The 17,383-nt window shown below is 29.0% G+C and overlaps 4 protein-coding genes across 10 annotated transcripts in view; 2 read left to right on the plus strand and 2 right to left on the minus strand.

The window, feature by feature from the left end:
- On the minus strand, positions 1-3,179 carry LOC127069286 (aldehyde dehydrogenase, mitochondrial). 3 transcript variants are annotated; one of them, XM_051006112.1, is made up of 2 exons: positions 3,031-3,179; positions 1-1,804 (listed from the first exon to the last, which is right to left on the minus strand). In XM_051006112.1, exon 2 carries the CDS (start codon positions 1,737-1,739, stop codon positions 207-209), a length of 1,533 nt encoding a protein of 510 aa, XP_050862069.1. In that variant the 5' UTR covers positions 1,740-1,804; positions 3,031-3,179; the 3' UTR covers positions 1-206. The 3 variants fall into 3 exon arrangements, with proteins under 3 accessions (XP_050862069.1, XP_050862070.1, XP_050862071.1); XM_051006113.1 differs by lacking the exon at positions 3,031-3,179 and adding an exon at positions 2,139-2,273; XM_051006114.1 differs by lacking the exon at positions 3,031-3,179 and adding an exon at positions 1,895-1,910.
- The window catches only part of LOC127069281 (scavenger receptor class B member 1-like), a 26,932-nt gene continuing 12,579 nt past the window's right edge, over positions 3,031-17,383 (minus strand). The window contains exons 2-10 of one of the 5 annotated variants that reach the window (XM_051006106.1): positions 14,046-14,301; positions 13,686-13,827; positions 10,688-10,888; positions 10,028-10,252; positions 9,167-9,329; positions 8,672-8,916; positions 7,741-8,352; positions 7,099-7,158; positions 3,031-4,234 (exon numbers count right to left, since the gene is read on the minus strand). In XM_051006106.1, the coding sequence (XP_050862063.1) occupies positions 7,999-8,352; positions 8,672-8,916; positions 9,167-9,329; positions 10,028-10,252; positions 10,688-10,888; positions 13,686-13,827; positions 14,046-14,301 (1,586 nt within the window). In that variant the 3' untranslated portion in view covers positions 3,031-4,234; positions 7,099-7,158; positions 7,741-7,998. Of the gene's footprint in view, positions 4,235-7,098; positions 8,353-8,671; positions 8,917-9,166; positions 9,330-10,027; positions 10,253-10,687; positions 10,889-13,685; positions 13,828-14,045; positions 14,302-17,383 lie in introns of those variants that run through there. The other 4 variants (XM_051006105.1, XM_051006107.1, XM_051006104.1 and 1 more) reach the window with 4 other exon arrangements.
- LOC127069271 (ATP-dependent DNA helicase Q5-like) lies at positions 3,060-7,099 on the plus strand. Its single transcript, XM_051006071.1, has 13 exons — positions 3,060-3,209; positions 3,375-3,499; positions 3,582-3,746; positions 3,831-4,007; positions 4,066-4,245; positions 4,322-4,427; positions 4,511-4,622; positions 4,716-4,943; positions 5,038-5,235; positions 5,320-5,440; positions 5,504-5,593; positions 5,688-5,870; positions 5,966-7,099. The coding sequence occupies exons 1-13, from the start codon at positions 3,122-3,124 to the stop codon at positions 6,671-6,673; spliced, it is 2,481 nt and encodes an 826-aa protein (XP_050862028.1). The 5' UTR covers positions 3,060-3,121; the 3' UTR covers positions 6,674-7,099.
- LOC127069267 (uncharacterized) overlaps positions 8,912-17,383 on the plus strand; it is a 33,818-nt gene continuing 25,346 nt past the window's right edge. Inside the window, exons 1-2 of the mRNA XM_051006054.1 lie at positions 8,912-9,202; positions 12,732-12,910. Of these exons, the coding sequence (XP_050862011.1) occupies positions 12,809-12,910 (102 nt within the window). The 5' untranslated portion in view covers positions 8,912-9,202; positions 12,732-12,808. The remainder of the gene's footprint in view (positions 9,203-12,731; positions 12,911-17,383) is intronic.

Raw genomic sequence — 17,383 nt, forward strand, 5'->3', positions numbered from 1 at the left:
TAATGTTTTTAAGACGTTTTATCAAATTTTTATTTAAACATTAATTTTTTTTATATGAGATTAATTTTTTTATATGAGTACTAGATTATGTTAAATGGAAATTTATTTTGTCATAAAAGTTATATTTATCTCTTATATATCAAAATAAAAAAATATATATTAATATTATAAAGTATAGAGAGCTGCAAAGTATAAAATTAAGAGAATTAACTGTTTTTCTTATTCATTTTAACTATAACCGTTTTAACTTCTGTATATGCATTAAGACCATATTCTCCCAGCTCTCTTCCATGTCCTGACATTTTGTAACCACCAAATGGTGCTTGAGTACATATAGAATTGTAAGTGTTCACCCATACAGTGCCAGCACGTAATCCTTGAACCAAATAATTAGCTTTATCTATGTCTTTTGTAAAAACAGCAGCAGCTAATCCATAATCGGTATTATTAGCACGTGCTATAACTTCATCCAAATCTTTGAACTTTAAAATTTGTTGAACTGGTCCAAAGATTTCTTCTTTGGCAATAGTCATATCGTCAGTGACATCCGCAAATACAGTTGGTTCAACAAAATAACCTTTTTCTCCTACACGATTTCCACCAGTGACTAATTTGGCACCTTGTTCTTTTCCAATATCTATCATAGAAATGATCTTATTCATTTGGTCCTCATCTATTTGTGGACCTTGTTCGGTATTCTCATCGAATGGATTACCAACTGTTCTAATTTGAGCACGCTTAGCACTTTTTTCTACAAATTGATCATAAATCTTTTCTTCTACGAATGTTCTAGAACCTGCACAACAGCATTGACCCATATTGAAAAATAATCCAAAGTGAGCTGTTTCAACTGCATGTTGGAAATTAGCATCAGAGAGAATGATGTTTGGTGACTTTCCTCCTAATTCTAACGTTGTTCGTTTTAAATTGCTTTTAGCTGCACCTTCTTGTACCAATTTTCCAACATCTGTTGAGCCAGTAAAAGCTACTTTGTCGACTTTATTATGCGCAACTAATGCAGCTCCAGCTTTACCAAAACCTGGTACAACATTTACAACGCCCTTGGGAAAACCAGCTTCCCTTACTAATTGCGCGATATATAAAGCAGTTAATGGAGTTTGCTCAGCTGGTTTTAGGACAACAACATTTCCAGTAGCTAAAGCTGGTGCTATTTTCCAAGCCATCATTAGCATAGGAAAATTCCAAGGAATAATCTGTCCACATACGCCAACAGGCTCGTGTCTAGTGTAAGCAAAAAAATTACCATCTACGGGAATGACTTTACCATGATTTTTATCTGCCCATCCTGCATAATATCTCAAGGTCGAAACACTTGCCGGAACATCAAAAGCATATGCATTCGAATAAGGTTTACCATTATCCAACGTTTCTAACGAAGCAAGATACTTATGATCTCGTTCTATCAAATCTGCCAATCTATTCAAAAGGAGACCTCTTTGAGATGCGTCCATGGTTCTCCAAGGTGATCCTAATTGAAATGCTTTATTAGCAGCATGTACAGCAAAATCAATATCTGCTACATCTCCTTCTTGTACTTCAGCAATAACTTCACCAGTAGTAGGATTTATCGTAGGAAAAGTATTTCCAGATTTGGATTTGTGCCATTCATTATCGACAAATATGCCGGTATATAAAATCGGTGGTTTTGTTTCGGGTGCGGGAAGACTCGCAGTAGAAAATAGCCGATAAGGACGAATTTTACTTACTAAACGATTCATTGCTGAATCCTTCCTTTTTTCCAACAGATATGTGCCTTACTGCTCGAATATTTCTACTGTTGTTTCTGCAATAAGAATTCAGCGAAATCACAAGGGTTCGCGAAATGTCAATAACGATAATTTCTTATCACTAGTTATGTAATATATGACGTTACTTTTTTAATCAAATTTAATCTCATTGAGATATAAGATAACGAGATATATAAGATAACGAGTTATATTAAATTTAACCAAAATTATTTACGATAACAATCTGATTTAAAAATAGAACGGATTATTAATAACTCGAATAATAAATATTTTACGTAGTCATTGATACATCAACGATATTGGAGAAGAAAAGAATTTGTTCTTATATTTCTTTTATTAAATTTCTTTAAAAATATTCAACATAACTACCTTCTTTCTTGTATCGTAATCGAAGAAATTCAAGGGAAGAAAAGAAATACTAACACTCATCAATTGCACATCCTTGATGTGTTAATAGATTTCCCGCGTATTTTATTGAAGATGATTCAAATTTTGAATTGATCAAGAATGAATTGGTAATAAAATTTCAATAAAAAACAATGTTACGTTCAAACCAAATTTTTTTAAAGAAATTAAAAAATCGATAATTCATTTATACACTTTTCGTAGCTTCATAAATGTTGCATTTATTAGATTTTCATCTGTGAATCGATCTCTGTGTGTAGGTTCATTTGAAACCCGGCTTATATTGATAATAACCATCACTCTTGGTTTTATAATGGTTTACGTTAACAATGAGAACAGGCGTAATTCTTGACAGATTTTAATGAACAAAGTCTCAAAGATGAAGGTTTAATCTATGATCCGGTTTTTTCAAATATTTGAAAAAGTTTTATTTTCCTTGAAAAAATTGTGTTAAAAAATAGTATCTTTTGAAAATAGTTTATGTACAAATAAAAAGCTTCCGCAAAAAATCGAAAAGCGGAATCCTAAAAAAACTTTTGGATTAAACCTTTTTTTTTTTCAAATGACAGCTTGTTTGTCAAAATTGATCAAGAATTACGTTTGTTCTCATTGTTGGGGTAAATGCTGTTTTCGTTATTTTTTGCGAAGAAAAAGTTGTGTACTGTGGCATATCTCGAAAATTATCAGCAAAAGATAGATGCTCCTACTACTATTATTGATTCTTTATGTCATACTTGAATAGTGTATATTTTGTTACTTAAAGTAGCGATTATCTGCTTGTGGTGTGTAAATAATCGATGCTCAGATTTTTTGAATCATTCTTTGTTCGCGTTTATAGTTCATATTTTATCCATACCTGTCGCTGAAGTCACACACGCTTCGAAGGAAAAACGATCAACAGACTTATTATGTTTTATATATTGATTCTATTATAATAATTAAGAAAAATGTTGTCAAGCGTATTAAAATCTGTATTCGGTTATGACGACTTTAAAAGTGACATACAAAAACGTGCCACTACTGCTGTTTATGAAGGTTGGAAATTTCTGTTATATATACAAATGAATCCATTTTTTTTAAATTTTAAACATTATAGATATCAGTAAATAAAGATAATGAATATGTATATAATGTATATAGTATGTAAAAATATATTTATCTATTAGATAAAAGAAATAATTATTATATAACTTCTTTTAGGTAAACAAGATGTTTATGTTTGTATGCCTACTGGATCAGGAAAATCACTTTGTTTTCAACTACCAGCTATAATGAAAAAAGATAAAGTTGCAATAGTATTTTCACCATTGTTAGCTCTTATGAAGGTATATGAGAATTTTATAAATTATTTTGATACATGATACTATTAAATATGGATTTAATTATGTTAAAAAATATTTTGTATAGAATCAAGTGGATTTTTTAGTTAACAAAAAAATTAAAGCCGTTTCGTTAAATTCAAATACATCTACCAAAGACAGAAATGCAATAATGAAAGAATTATCATCCAAATCACCGCAGATCAAATTATTGTATATTACACCTGAAATGGGAGCACAAAAACATTTTCAAGTAAACAGTTATATCGATGAAATTTCTATATAATTCATAATCATATTATTGTTGTTTTTTCCTTATTATTTTTTTAAATTGTAGGAACTTATAATTAAATTACAAAAAGCTAAGGCTATATCTTATTTTGTTGTTGATGAAGCACATTGTTTGAGTCAATGGGGTCATGATTTTAGACCTAGTTACAGACAATTAGGTGTATTTAAAAAGCTTTGTCCTGATATTCCTATAATTGCTTTAACTGCTACAGCTGCAAAGGAGGTACATATATTTTTTAACAAATTATCATATATATATATTTATATTTATACTTTTTCAGGTAGTAGTTGACATATTAAAGACATTGAACATGAAAAATATACTAAGGTTTTCAATTCCAGTGTTTCGTCCTAATCTTTATTATGATGTATGGTTTTTAGACGTATTAGATAAACCATTTGATCATCTAAAACATTTCATTGTGGAAGCCCTTGGTCCATTAAATGATTCTGTATCAAAAGTAATAAAAATAATTTTTATATCATTTATTTCTTTTTATTAATTTTTTATGTTATTATAATAAGTCATAATTCTAGGATAAGAGAAATTGTGGTATTATTTATTGTAGAAAAAAAGAAGCAACAGAAATTATAGCTAATAAATTAAATATGTCTAACATTCCAACATTGGCATATCATGCTGGTAAGTAAAGATAATAAAAATAGATGAATAATTTTTTGTTGTCAAAGTATACGATATATGAGCGTTCTTTGTTCTATTTATAGGTTTAAAAAATCAAGAACGTAATGAAGTTCAAAATAAATGGACAATGGGTGAAGTTTCTGTTATTGCAGCAACATGCAGTTTTGGAATGGGTGTTGATAAACCAACTGTGAGGTATATACAAATTATTACAAATATCTTCCATAGCTTATACACATGTCTATTGCATTGCGTAAACAATTTATAAATGTTATTATTATTTATTAGATTTGTGGTGCATTGGACAGTTCCACAAAATATTGCAGCATATTATCAAGAATCTGGTAGAGCAGGTAGAGATGGTAATCCAGCCTTCTGCAGAGTATATTTCAGTAACGAAGAATTTGGAGTTATTTCATTTCTGATAAAGGAAGAACATTCTCAGAAAAAAACAGAATTTGCACAAGTACAATGGAAGAATTTTGAAAAAAGTGTTTCATATTGTCTAGAGACCAAGTAAAGTATTTAAAAATTAATTAAACATATTCTATATAATTTGATTGAACAGTACGATATTTTTTATCTAATCTATAATAAAATGTTTCTTCAGATGTCGACATAGCGTATTTTCTAAATACTTCGGAGATAGTCCACCTGCGTGCAAAAATCGTTGCGACGTATGTAAAAATAAAGATATTGTTCAAGCAAGAATATCACAATTTGAAATGTGTCGATCACGACTGGGTAGATATTCGAATAAATCTTCGAGCAGCGGAGATGGTTTTGCATTTTCTAAATATGATGATATGTGAGAACTTGAAAAAAGATTAATATATTTATACTATAAAAAATAAATATATATATATCCATTATTATTTTTATTCGTTTGTAGGACTGACTACCAAGAAACTTGCGTTCCAAGAGAAAAATTAATCGCCGATGCTAAACGAGAAACTAAAGAATTAATTGAAAAGCAATTTGCTTTGCGTCGAAATAACAATCGTAATGAAGAGGTATGTATATTTAAGTATACGCAAATATATATATAATAACGTTTGAATTCTATGTTATTTTAGGTGAAAAAAAAAAATAACGAAGATGCTAAACAAGCTAATGTTCGTGCAGCTGAGAGTACTGATATAAAAATAAAAGGTTTGACTGTACAGGTAAGTAATAATTATTAAACTAAATATACCTTGAATAATTAGAAGATTTCATAATTTTTTTAATTAGTATTTTTATTTTTTGGATTTGATCTAGTTACGAGAATATTTTTATGATAAGTTAAAAACGGTCTTACATGAAAATTATAAATGTACATCTGAAAAAATCGGAAGAGATTTTCAAGAAAAAGATATGCATAATATTGCTTACCAATTAGAATACAATATGCTCTGTAGTACAAGACTTCTTAACAAGTATAAATTTGAAATGTCTAAATTGGTATGTATAATGTATTAACCATGTAAATGAGGTCCTTGAGATTTTACATGTATCTTATATTTACATTACATATAAGAAATATATATTGTATTCAGATTTCATCTATACGAAAAAGTGATACGATACATGAAGCCTTGATGGAATATAATATTAATTATGAAGATTACTCACAAACAACAGCATCTAAAGCAGTACCTACGAATTTAAATGATGGTCAAAATAAGTTAAAGAATAATGATATAAAGAAAAAGGAAAATAGTAAACAATGCAGAGTCATGTCATATTTACAAGGCAAATCAAGCAATAATTCTCATGATACTGCATTCAAGTCAGCTTTAGAAATTAAAAATAGTAATCAAGTAGAAGTTAGCAAGAAGGATGAATCCAACAAAAATTATAATGCGACTTATATTGATAATGAAATTAAAACAATGATGACTGATCATGAAGAAAAAGAAACAATAATAAAAGATCATAATGTTGCTTTCGTTTCAGCCAGAATAATTAATGAAAACAATGTTCAAACTGCAAAGAAAAAAGTCCATAGTGTGCCCAAAACAAGTATTAAAGAGAAAAAAGTTAATAAAAATGTTATTACAAAAAAAAAAATTTATGAATATCTTTCAACTTCTAAAAGTTCCACCAGTAAAGATACGACTAAAGAAATTAAACTTGACAATAAATCAGAAACTTTAAGCAATAATGAAAAACTTATAAATGAGGTTAAAGTACATAAAGGTACAAATAAACGTAAAGTTATTGATTCATCAGATAAAACTCGTATTAAGAAAAGAAAAAACTAAAAATCAAAGTATAATAAACAGTTTAATAAAAATGAAAATTTTTGCAAACTTAAAAGAAACAAGAACAATATAACAGATAATGTTTCTTCTGTCGTAATTATAAAATCGCTAGAGAAGTAATCTATTTATAACCTATATAATAAATGTATATATATATAATAAAATGTATATATATATATATATATATATATATATATATATATAATTGTATAAGTATATTTATACGGAAGATTGTATTTATTTATTTATCAGTCATTGCATATATAAGACATATTCATCGTTTCTATACATTTTGATATACTATATTAAATAAAATTCAATTATTTAGGATTCTCCTTGAATATATTTTTAAAATAAAGAAAAATAATAGACAAATGACACTGTGAATTTCTTATAAATATTTTAATTAAAAATCGTGTGCTTACTATTGTCCACGTTTTTGAGGTTATTCCATTGGCAAGATCGCTAGTGGACATTATTTGTCGCTAAAAATATATTATATTATAAAAATAACTTAATTTCCGTTCTTAATCATTTATTTTTCATCAAATATGAATTCTATCTATCTCCCCTAAATTATAACACGTTATTAAAGAATACTTCATTTACATGTACAAAATGTTACGTATTATTATTCATTACGCAATAAGTACACAAATAATTATCATTAACTTTATTCACGAAACAATCAGCTTACTTTTTTAAAATGTTATTTACATATTTACATATTTTACTTCTTTATCGCAATCACTGTAAAGTAACGAAATGTAAAAATGTAAATGTAATAACGTGTATACGTACTTCGAAGTAGCAATACAACTACTACTCGTGCTATAAAAATCAATTTAATTACCATTTATCATTCCTTGCATACTAATTAAAAATTATTGTTTGACTATTATTAATCGAATTAAAAAAACTCGTATTAGAATTTACAAGAATATAAAAATCGATCGATTTCAATAGGACTCAACTTTCGAATTAAGAATTGGAATTATTCTCGATCAAGCATTTGTCTACGAAAGACTAAAAAAGAAAACAAAATGGCAATTAAAAGAAATAAGTACCTCGATTTAAAATACGACACGGTCTTCTTCTAATTCTCTGTCCTCTTGATATTTCACTTGTTGGAAGAAAAATGATCTGGAGAGAATGAGGCCAGCTCTTCGTTTTATTTGGCATTATCGAAGACTCGCATCTTTGTCGTCAGTGATACTCGTCTCCCAGATATTGAATGTATTTACTGAAAGATATTAGATCGACGAGTGCGTGTCCTTGACGACAATAGCCTCTTTCTACGTCTCGAACGGATCGTATGTTTACAATCAAACGTTTATTTCGTTTCTCGTTGTTGATAAATCTTCTAATATATTGGAGGTCGTTTCGTCCTTTGAATGACTAAGCAAAGTACTGTAATAACATTCTGCTTCTTTTACTTTCACAGAAGATCTTCTATCGTTTAGAAATTGTAATCTTTTTTTTTGCATTTCTTCTTCGAACCATTCGTCATAAATATTTGATTCTTTCGGTCGATAAAGAAGTATTTTAACAATGCTCCAAATAAGGAAAATTGAGCCCATGATGAACATGAGATATATACTGATTTCTTGCAATACTGGTAGAATGTTCAAGTATAAGTAAAACAATGAATTTCTGTTCGCAGGTAATTCGTACATTCCCTAAAAAAAAACAAAGAACGAAAAAAAGAGAGATAAAGAAAATAGGAAAAGAATATTTTTTATTAATTATCGTTTATATTAAAATGAGAATAATACGATTCGTAAAAAAGCGCGAAAAAATATTCGACAAAATTAGTACCAAAATAGCCTGTAGGTGGCGCAAAGAGACAATCACCGATTCAAAAGCCGCGCCGTAAGTTTATACGTCGTTCTTTTAATATTCGCGTCGTGTAATTATCAATTAATTTCATAGATTTTTTCGACAATTAATCTCGTGATTATAACAATCGTTTAACAAACGACATATCGGTATACTTACTATTTCGAACCAAAGAAGTGGAAGAACAAAGTTAGAAAACTTTTCTACTCTTGCCATGTGTCCGATATCTTGCAATGCCATGTTAATTTGGAAACGGAAAGCCAAATCAACTGGCAAGCCTGATTGTGGTTGTATATAAAAATAAGATTCGTGTTTTTGTGAATCTGGTTTTAGACCGTTTACAGCTTCGAGAAGAGAAGGATGAGATTTATAGAAATGTGGATAGGACAGTGCTATTGGAAAACCTGAAAAAAAATAAAATAAAATACAAGTTAAAAAATAAAAAAGAAAAAAGGTTACGTAATCTTTACAGATTCTAAATTAGATAAACGAATCGATCGATTTATTATATCAGAAAGTGATTCATAGTTATCATTTTGTGTGCGTTTTTGTGAATTTTTGTGCGAAGTTTTGTGTGAACGATTTGTTCGAAATGTTTTAATCGAGATGGAAGCAGAAGAAAAAGAAGATATTTTGTAAAGAAATGAAGCCTACCGTAATAACAAGCGGTTACGTCTACTAAACCTGGAGGTAAGCAATGTCCACCTCGACAGTAACATTTGTTTTCTTCTTTATAAGCACCGTTGTCCATTTCGTTTTCCATGAAATTATACTTGTATGCATATAAGCCTTTTATAACTTTTTCACCGGTTCGCGTCTGTAATATATATGTCGTTAAAAATTACTTTTCATTATCGATGATATGTTAATACGTAAAAGTAAATAATATTAACCTTCTATAACCCAATTTTTTGGTTCGTGTCTACACAGAAATTATATAATGTGAAAGTAATAGTATTATTCATACTAGTATAATTATATAATGTGAAAGTTATAACATTATTTATATTGGTATAATAATAATAATAATAATAATAATAATAATAATAATAATAATAATAATAATAATAATAATAATAATAATAATCTACTGATAATGTAATATAAAAAATTATAGAATAATGCAATATAGAGTATATATATATATATAACTATCTTAAGCTTATAGTATAGTAATATTTTAAATTATACTCGTATAAAAAAAAATATTTATAATAATATCAATATAAATAATATCTCTAACGAAATATATATAAAATAATTATGGTGCTATATAATTTAGTACAGTATATATAATTATATATACTATATATACGAAAATATAAAAAAAAAATATATCAAAAATATCGAATTCGAAGTAATAATTAATTTTTATACGATAGATTAAAAATATAATTTTTCTAATTACATACACACACACACACACACACACACACACACACGTATACACAAGTGCATGGTTTAAAACTAACATGGCGTTATAGAAGGCTTAACGATTCTATGATCTAAACTCACCATGTGAGCGCTACGACAAAGACTTTTTCGAAAGAAAAGAAGAGTATCGTTAGGTTGTATATAAGTTGGAAATTTAGTTCCATCACTGGCACCATGGATATTTGCACATTTTCCTTTCCAGTGGGGAAGGTCGACATTGCCGTTATATTTGTCGATCAAACCAGTCATTTTCACGTCGTTTTCACCGGTGTAAAAAGTCTCGTAATCACCTTCGAAGTCATACATCTGAAGGAAAGAAGAGAAAAAAAAAAAGAATAATGGAGATGTCGCGACGATGAAAAATTTTCCATTATATAAGTCACGATTATAACGATGAAATGACAGAGTTTCTGAAAAATTATTACAGACAAATACGAATATTATTATTACACAGTAGTTGTCATGATGATAGCATGAGAAGGTTCATTTACTTCGATGCGTCATACTAGTTACTACGAAAAAGAAAAAGAAAAAAAAAAAAGAAAACAACAAATGATGTATAGTATTATAAAATCTCTTCGATGAATTACATATTTCATTGAATTCGTATAATATATTTCTACATTAAATATGTATTAAAATAATATTATAATTCCTAAACATATAAATTCAATAAATATGAAATAAATGCGATATTATAACTCTTAAACAGATAAACTATCATTCGTATATCAAACTTACTCTATCGATAAGACCGAGTTTATCAAATGATATCCACGATGGCATAACTTGATTTCCAAGAGTAAGCAGAGTAGATTTGTAACCGAACATAAACTCTCGAGCAGTCATAGGTACTAAAGGTTTCGAGTCTGTTTGATGAACCAACATATTTAAACCCCATCTTGTAATGTACGATGCTTCTCTTATTACATTGGTTATACTCTGAAAATTACAATTTAAATCTATATTCTGAGATATAAATTCTATCGATAATCTATTTACGCAAATATTGGATATTTATCCAATAAAAATCCTTGCTTCGTGGGTACGCATGTTTCATATCAATTAATTAAAATAAAATAATTAAATTGTCTGTATGTGTGTGTGGAAGGCTAAAGCTAAATAATGTTAGACGTTAATCTAATACGATGTTAACTCTCCAACGACCTGACTAAGACTGGTATGGATCGATAAACAAAACAAAAGGAACAAAGTATAAAAGAAAGAAGAAAGGAAAACATACGTACACACATAGCGCGATCACACGTAGCTACGTGACTTGTTTGAATTCTCTTGTTTGATTACATACGTACTTATTACACTGTTTAGATCTCTACTATGACTTATTTTCATCGTATATCGAAGTATCGTAAATAATGTTATTCTAATTTATATGACAGATTAGCGATTAGAGTAAAACGAGAACTAACATTAATTACGACAATATGTAACTCGTATATAACTGTGACCTGGGATCATCATTCCATCTTTGATCTTCTTTCGTATGATTTATGTTAGATGGTTTTTTTTTCTATTAATATAGTATGATTCTTGATGTGTAAATGAATTGAGCTATATCATTGATAATATATCAATTACATTTATTTTATAATATATATATATATATATATATATAATAATATAATATATAAATAGAAAGAGAGAGGGGAGAGAGAGAGAGAGAGAGAGAGAGAAGCTTATCCAACAAAAGAAAGAAAAAAAAATACATTTTTGATATAATTAATTTGATTATGATTTCATGACAATTTATATTTATTTATTATTATCATAATTATTAGATAATTTCCATTCAACCGAAAGGAAATTTAAGATAAGTTTAATTTGGATTATATCAATGAATGATATCAATGGTAGATATCAATACTTTTATGAAATTTGTCGAGGCGATTTCGTAAGGAAATAGTGATCGGCTGTTTCTCCATGTCACAATATGTGAAATTACTTCTTCTACGCATGAACTGCAATATTTCGTCATAAAAGAGAACATGCATTTTGTTTTTGACCGACAGTTAGTCAATGATAGCATCGATGAAAATCGTTGCAAAATAATGATTGATAAGCAATCCATAGTTATGAATTAGATTTCTATTGTACGTTTTGGATCGTATGTTCTTTTCTATGTAAATAATAATCAAGAGTGATATGAAATTATTGTTGAAAGATTTCATTTGTTATTAGAAATGAGAAAACAAACCAAATTTTTTCTTGAAATTTTAGTATGAAATTATTATATCGTAAAAGATTTAATTATCCATTTATCATTAAAATTTTCGTTCGAATTTATTGGCTTTTTATTTATTTATTTATTTATTTTATATATATATACGATTAATACGACGTGGATATACGTGAACGTTTCCTATGTAACGTTCACGTGGAATTATTTGGAGTCAAATTTAATCGGCCCACGGATAATGATATGAAAGTATATATGCAAAGTTTGTATACATTGATATAATATACGATGATGTCATTTTTACACGAAATTGATGTGGTTCGTGTCATGTATTATCAATAATTTTGATATAAAAAAATGTTTAATATCTACTTCTTTCAGTTGACATTTAATTAAAAATAGTGCCTTTTTTTCGATTAATTAAAGAAAATTAAAGATTTCTCTTTCTCTCTCTCTCTCTCTCTCTCCCTCCTTCCCTCTCTCTCTCTCTCTCTTCTATGTCATCGAGCATTAGAATATTTCCTTGAAGGTTTTCGTAAGAGTGCAACGTTAGATTACCTCATACTAATTCGCGTAATTTCTTCGTAGGAAAGTAGAAAGGAGTAGCAAGAGGAAAACGAAGAGGAGAAGGGGGATGAGGAGGAGGAAGAGGAGAAAGAGAAGGGATGGGCACAACGTCGGAGGAAAGTGGAACGTTAGCGTCTGTTACGTGCGAAGCTCGTAAATACGATCGAGGATGTTTTGCTGTTTGTAAACGAAGGTCCAAGGTAATTTTATCTTTGTTCTTTTGTATATACATACATAGGATTTGCCGTTATTGGATGATGATTCATCGAAGATAAAAATTCGGGAAGTATTTATTGTATGTGTAGACGTGTGCTCGTGTCTGCGTGTGATCGTCGCGCGTGTATCTGAAACGACTGAATAATCGATATCTTAATGCGTGCTTAGCATAACATTAAAATCGATTCGATATTACTGAATTCAGTATTTTATTCTTGTTGATGCTACGAGAAATTTAATTCGCAAGAAGATCGAAGATAGAGAAATGATATTTATTTTATTTTATATATATATATATATATATATATATATATATTTCTTTGTATCCTTTCTACGCGTTCAATCTGTCTGGCTAGGAAAGGTCAATCACATGGAGAGTCTATGACATTGCCAAGGCCAACGCTTATACGAGTTTCTACACGGAGAACGTTAGAAAAGTAAAATAAGGGAAAGATATTTTATTCGCGAATTTTTTTCTGTAAACGATATGATCCGAATATCTACATGATTCTTATAAGTTATTCGAAAATATGTTAGTATATCGCGTTCGTGCTTTCAATTTATCTTTCTTTGCTTTGCGGGAGAACAGATTAATAATTATATTCGAAATTAAATCGGCAAAAGACACGCACAATTTTTTTCATGTTATTTCACGAATAAAATACATATATGAAAGTGTATATTTCTTTTGTATATTACTCATCATTTCATTACGATGTATCATAGAGAATAAGAAAATGCATAAATTTGTATACTTACCAGAAGCGCGATATTTGGTAAAATGAGAATATCTTCTTCAGAACCATTACTCATTTCCGGTACATATACTAAAGGATGAAGTGGTATAACGGATACAGTGCCATTGCTGTTAAATTTGATGTTGCCGTGTTCCATATGCTCCCTAAATTACGAAAATTAACATATCATACCTACGAAATCAACTTAGCTTTGCTCGTTATCTATAATACGTATACGTTCATTACATATACATATGTTTAAGACAAGATATAAATCTTATTTTTTAAGTTCGAACGTTAAGATTTATATTGCCAACTTTTTTTCAACGAAGAAAAAAAAGAGAGAGAGAGAAAAAGTGCTAATTAACTTCTTCTTACTCACCTGTATACGTAAGGTCCAATTTCTTGGAAATTGAGTTTGCTATCCTTTCCAGATAAATAATCGTCATGATTAGTGATATTGAATAGATAGACTTTCAAGAAAATATCCACGTCAGGTTTCCTCCAGAATTCAAATATTTCTCCTCCTTCGCCGAATATAACTTTAAATTGAAAGAGCCGATCGTAAGGTTGGCAGATGAGAATTAAAAAGCCTGAGACAAGTCCGATTAATCCTAAGGTCATTAGCATGAATATACCTGTGAATTAAAAGAAAAAAGGAAAAAAGTAATTTAAAGGAAAGAACAAAAAAAAAAGAAGCAGGCACGTGACTTGCAGGGTCATTTTTTATTTACTGATCATGCTGAATGATATACAGTTAGAATTAGTTGCAGAAGGCAATCGATCATGTTAAATAGTATCCGAAGATTAACCGTGTCACGTTTTATAGAGATTTTTTTTTCTTCTTTTTTTCTTCTTTTTTTTTTTATTTCTAGATTCTCATCGAACACGTATTTTATTCATTGGATAATATATAGCGTTCGTGATTTCTAACTTGATCTCTACAAGCGTGCCACGTGAACTTTATCGTTGCAATAGAGTGCAACAAAGTGAAAAACTTTTGAATTGAATGACGTTCTTACGTATTTTTCAGATCGACAAAACTCCATAATTTTCTCAGCACGAAAGAAAAATTCTGTTTAAACTTATTGCTCTTTCCATGACCGGTCAAGTTTAAGAAATCTCGCGAAGTCGCGTTGAAAACTCTTTTTCTCTTTTGTCGAAGTTGAATGTGAAATGTCGTATCGTGTTCTACGGGATCGTGATCGTCGTTATCAACTGGATCAAAGAGAAAGAGAGAGAGAGAGAGAGAGGGAGAGAGGGAGAGAGAAGGGATTATTTTATTTTAATTAATGTCACGTAATTGACATATTTCATGTATACCAACGTAATAGAGAAGATAAAATTTAGTAAAAATAAGATGGAACGTGTTCTTTGGAGTATTTTTTTTCTTTTAATTTCTCTTTCCAATTTGTTTTTCTTTTTTATTCTGATGAAGCGAAATTTTGTGTTTACAAAAGATAATGCTGTATATTTTTGTATCTTTTTTTTTCCCGTAAGTAAGAGAGATTAAATCTTAGAAAAAAATTCAACGCTTAACTAAACTTGTATACTTCGGGTTGTGAGAACGAAGAAATAATTTCTATCTTTTTAGTCAATCTTGAAATGAAATTATGATGAATTTATCGCAAAAATCTTTTCTGTTGTTTTTCAACGAAAAAAGAAAAAAAAAAAGAAACAAGAAAAAGTAATTGTACCAATTAGAATCGAATAATTAGCCTCTTCGAATAAAATTTAATTAGACTCTTTAGGTAAAATTTGAAATAACAAACGCAGTTTCCTCGAGCTTATCTATACCTGTAGATATTAATAACATTTCGAATAGTTACCGCGAATGAAATTAGAAATAATTTAAGAATAATGATGCGAGAACGGCGAAAGGAACTACTAAAATTCCAGTGTCTTTCTACGACCTCATTATTTCAGTGACATTATCTCTTCTCTGATGACGTGGTGTATGAATGTGTGTGTGTGTGTGTGCACGATGCGACAATGAATGGTCGTTTCTTCGAAGAAGAAGAAGAAGACAAAAAGAGAAAAAGAGAAAGAGAGAGGAAGAAAGAAAAAGCTACTTTTATCATTTACATATATGTCGATAACGACGTAATAATCGATTCCCGTGTATAACTGTTAAATAATCGAGCTATAAATCATTCGGCGTAGGAATGTCGATACATCGTGGAAACTTATCCCCATTGGACTTGTGGGAATTCATAATGTAATTATCACGCAAATTTATTATCTCTTTTAAAAACAAAAGATTTTACTTAGATAAAAAATAGAGAGAGAGAGAGAGAGAGAGAGAGAGAGAGAAAATAAAGATAGATTTTTCCATATACGTTTGATCAAGAAGATGAATTCTACACTCTTCGATTAGATCACACATCAAGAACAAATAAATGTCGTTCGAATACTTTTTGCCTTTTAAAGAAACATGTTTGCCCTCTTTTTACTTTCAAAAGATTGCAAGATCGTTTACCAGTGTGGTCCTGTTAAATGATGTGGTAACAATTTTCCGGCCGGTAATCGAAGCACGACCGTCGTAACTTTACAACCAGATACAGCTAGAAAGCGTACCTTACCATTGGACTAGAATTTTCCGATACTTATAATTATTTATTAGTAATTTCTACCTTCGTTTCCTTACTTGATTTTCTTTATTATTATAGTAGATATTTATCTCTAGATATATCTATGTATATATATATATATCTTAGGCGAATTTACATTCAAATTTTATTCAAAGTTATCGAATTCGCTCCTTGTTAGAAATGATACGATACGATGAACATAATATTCATGACTAATAATAATTCGACTAATAAAAATTATAAGTGAATATTTAATTACTCGAATTTGTCTCTCGATTCTCTTAACACGTTTACTAACAAAATATATCTCTTAGAAAAATTAACATATTTTATCTGTTTCTCTCTTTCTAAATAAAAAATACAAGAGAATTAATTCATTGGCATACTTTTGATATAAAAATAATCTGAATTTGAAAAATCGAACGAACTATGCTCGTGTTAAGAAAATAAATCTAATCAACCAAATGTTGCAACTAAGTTTTTTTTTTGTGAATCTTCATCTATTTATTTATTTATTTCTTGAATTTTTATTTATTTTAGTTTTTCAATTTTTTACTTATTTATGTTTTTTGATATTGTATAAGGACAAAAGATACGATAGATTTTTATATTTTCATGGTGCATGTTTCTTTCTATTATTATATTTCCTTGTTGCATTACGATTGATATATTGTTGCATCGAGGTCAACGACTCCGGCAATGACATCGCAAATCGAATAAGTCCAACTGAAAAGATCTCTCTTTCTTTCTCTCTCTATCTCTATCTCTTTCTCTTTCTCTTTCTCTTTCTCTTACTCTTACTCTTTCTCTTATTCTTCACGTTCAGTCAAGTTAAAATTCTATCTTATTATTTTACGCAATCGTTCACAAAAACCTAGTAAAAATGTGATATATAGGTTTTTGCATAACTCATACTTTGTTTCAAAGTTAAGAAGGAATGTTAATTTCAATCTCGATGACTTTTACGAGTTACAACAACGACAGACAATGATCAAACGTGAAAGTGTAAGAGTTTCGAGATAATCCTCGTTTCAATCTCAGCCGCTCCTCCGCGTAAGAAGTAAAAATGAAAACATTTTTCTGAACTTATAATTCTGTAAATATTTTATATAATTTATGTGTCTTTAAG

The sequence above is a fragment of the Vespula vulgaris genome, chromosome 15, assembly GCF_905475345.1.
Source record: "Vespula vulgaris chromosome 15, iyVesVulg1.1, whole genome shotgun sequence".
Taxonomy (NCBI): Eukaryota; Metazoa; Arthropoda; class Insecta; order Hymenoptera; family Vespidae; genus Vespula; species Vespula vulgaris.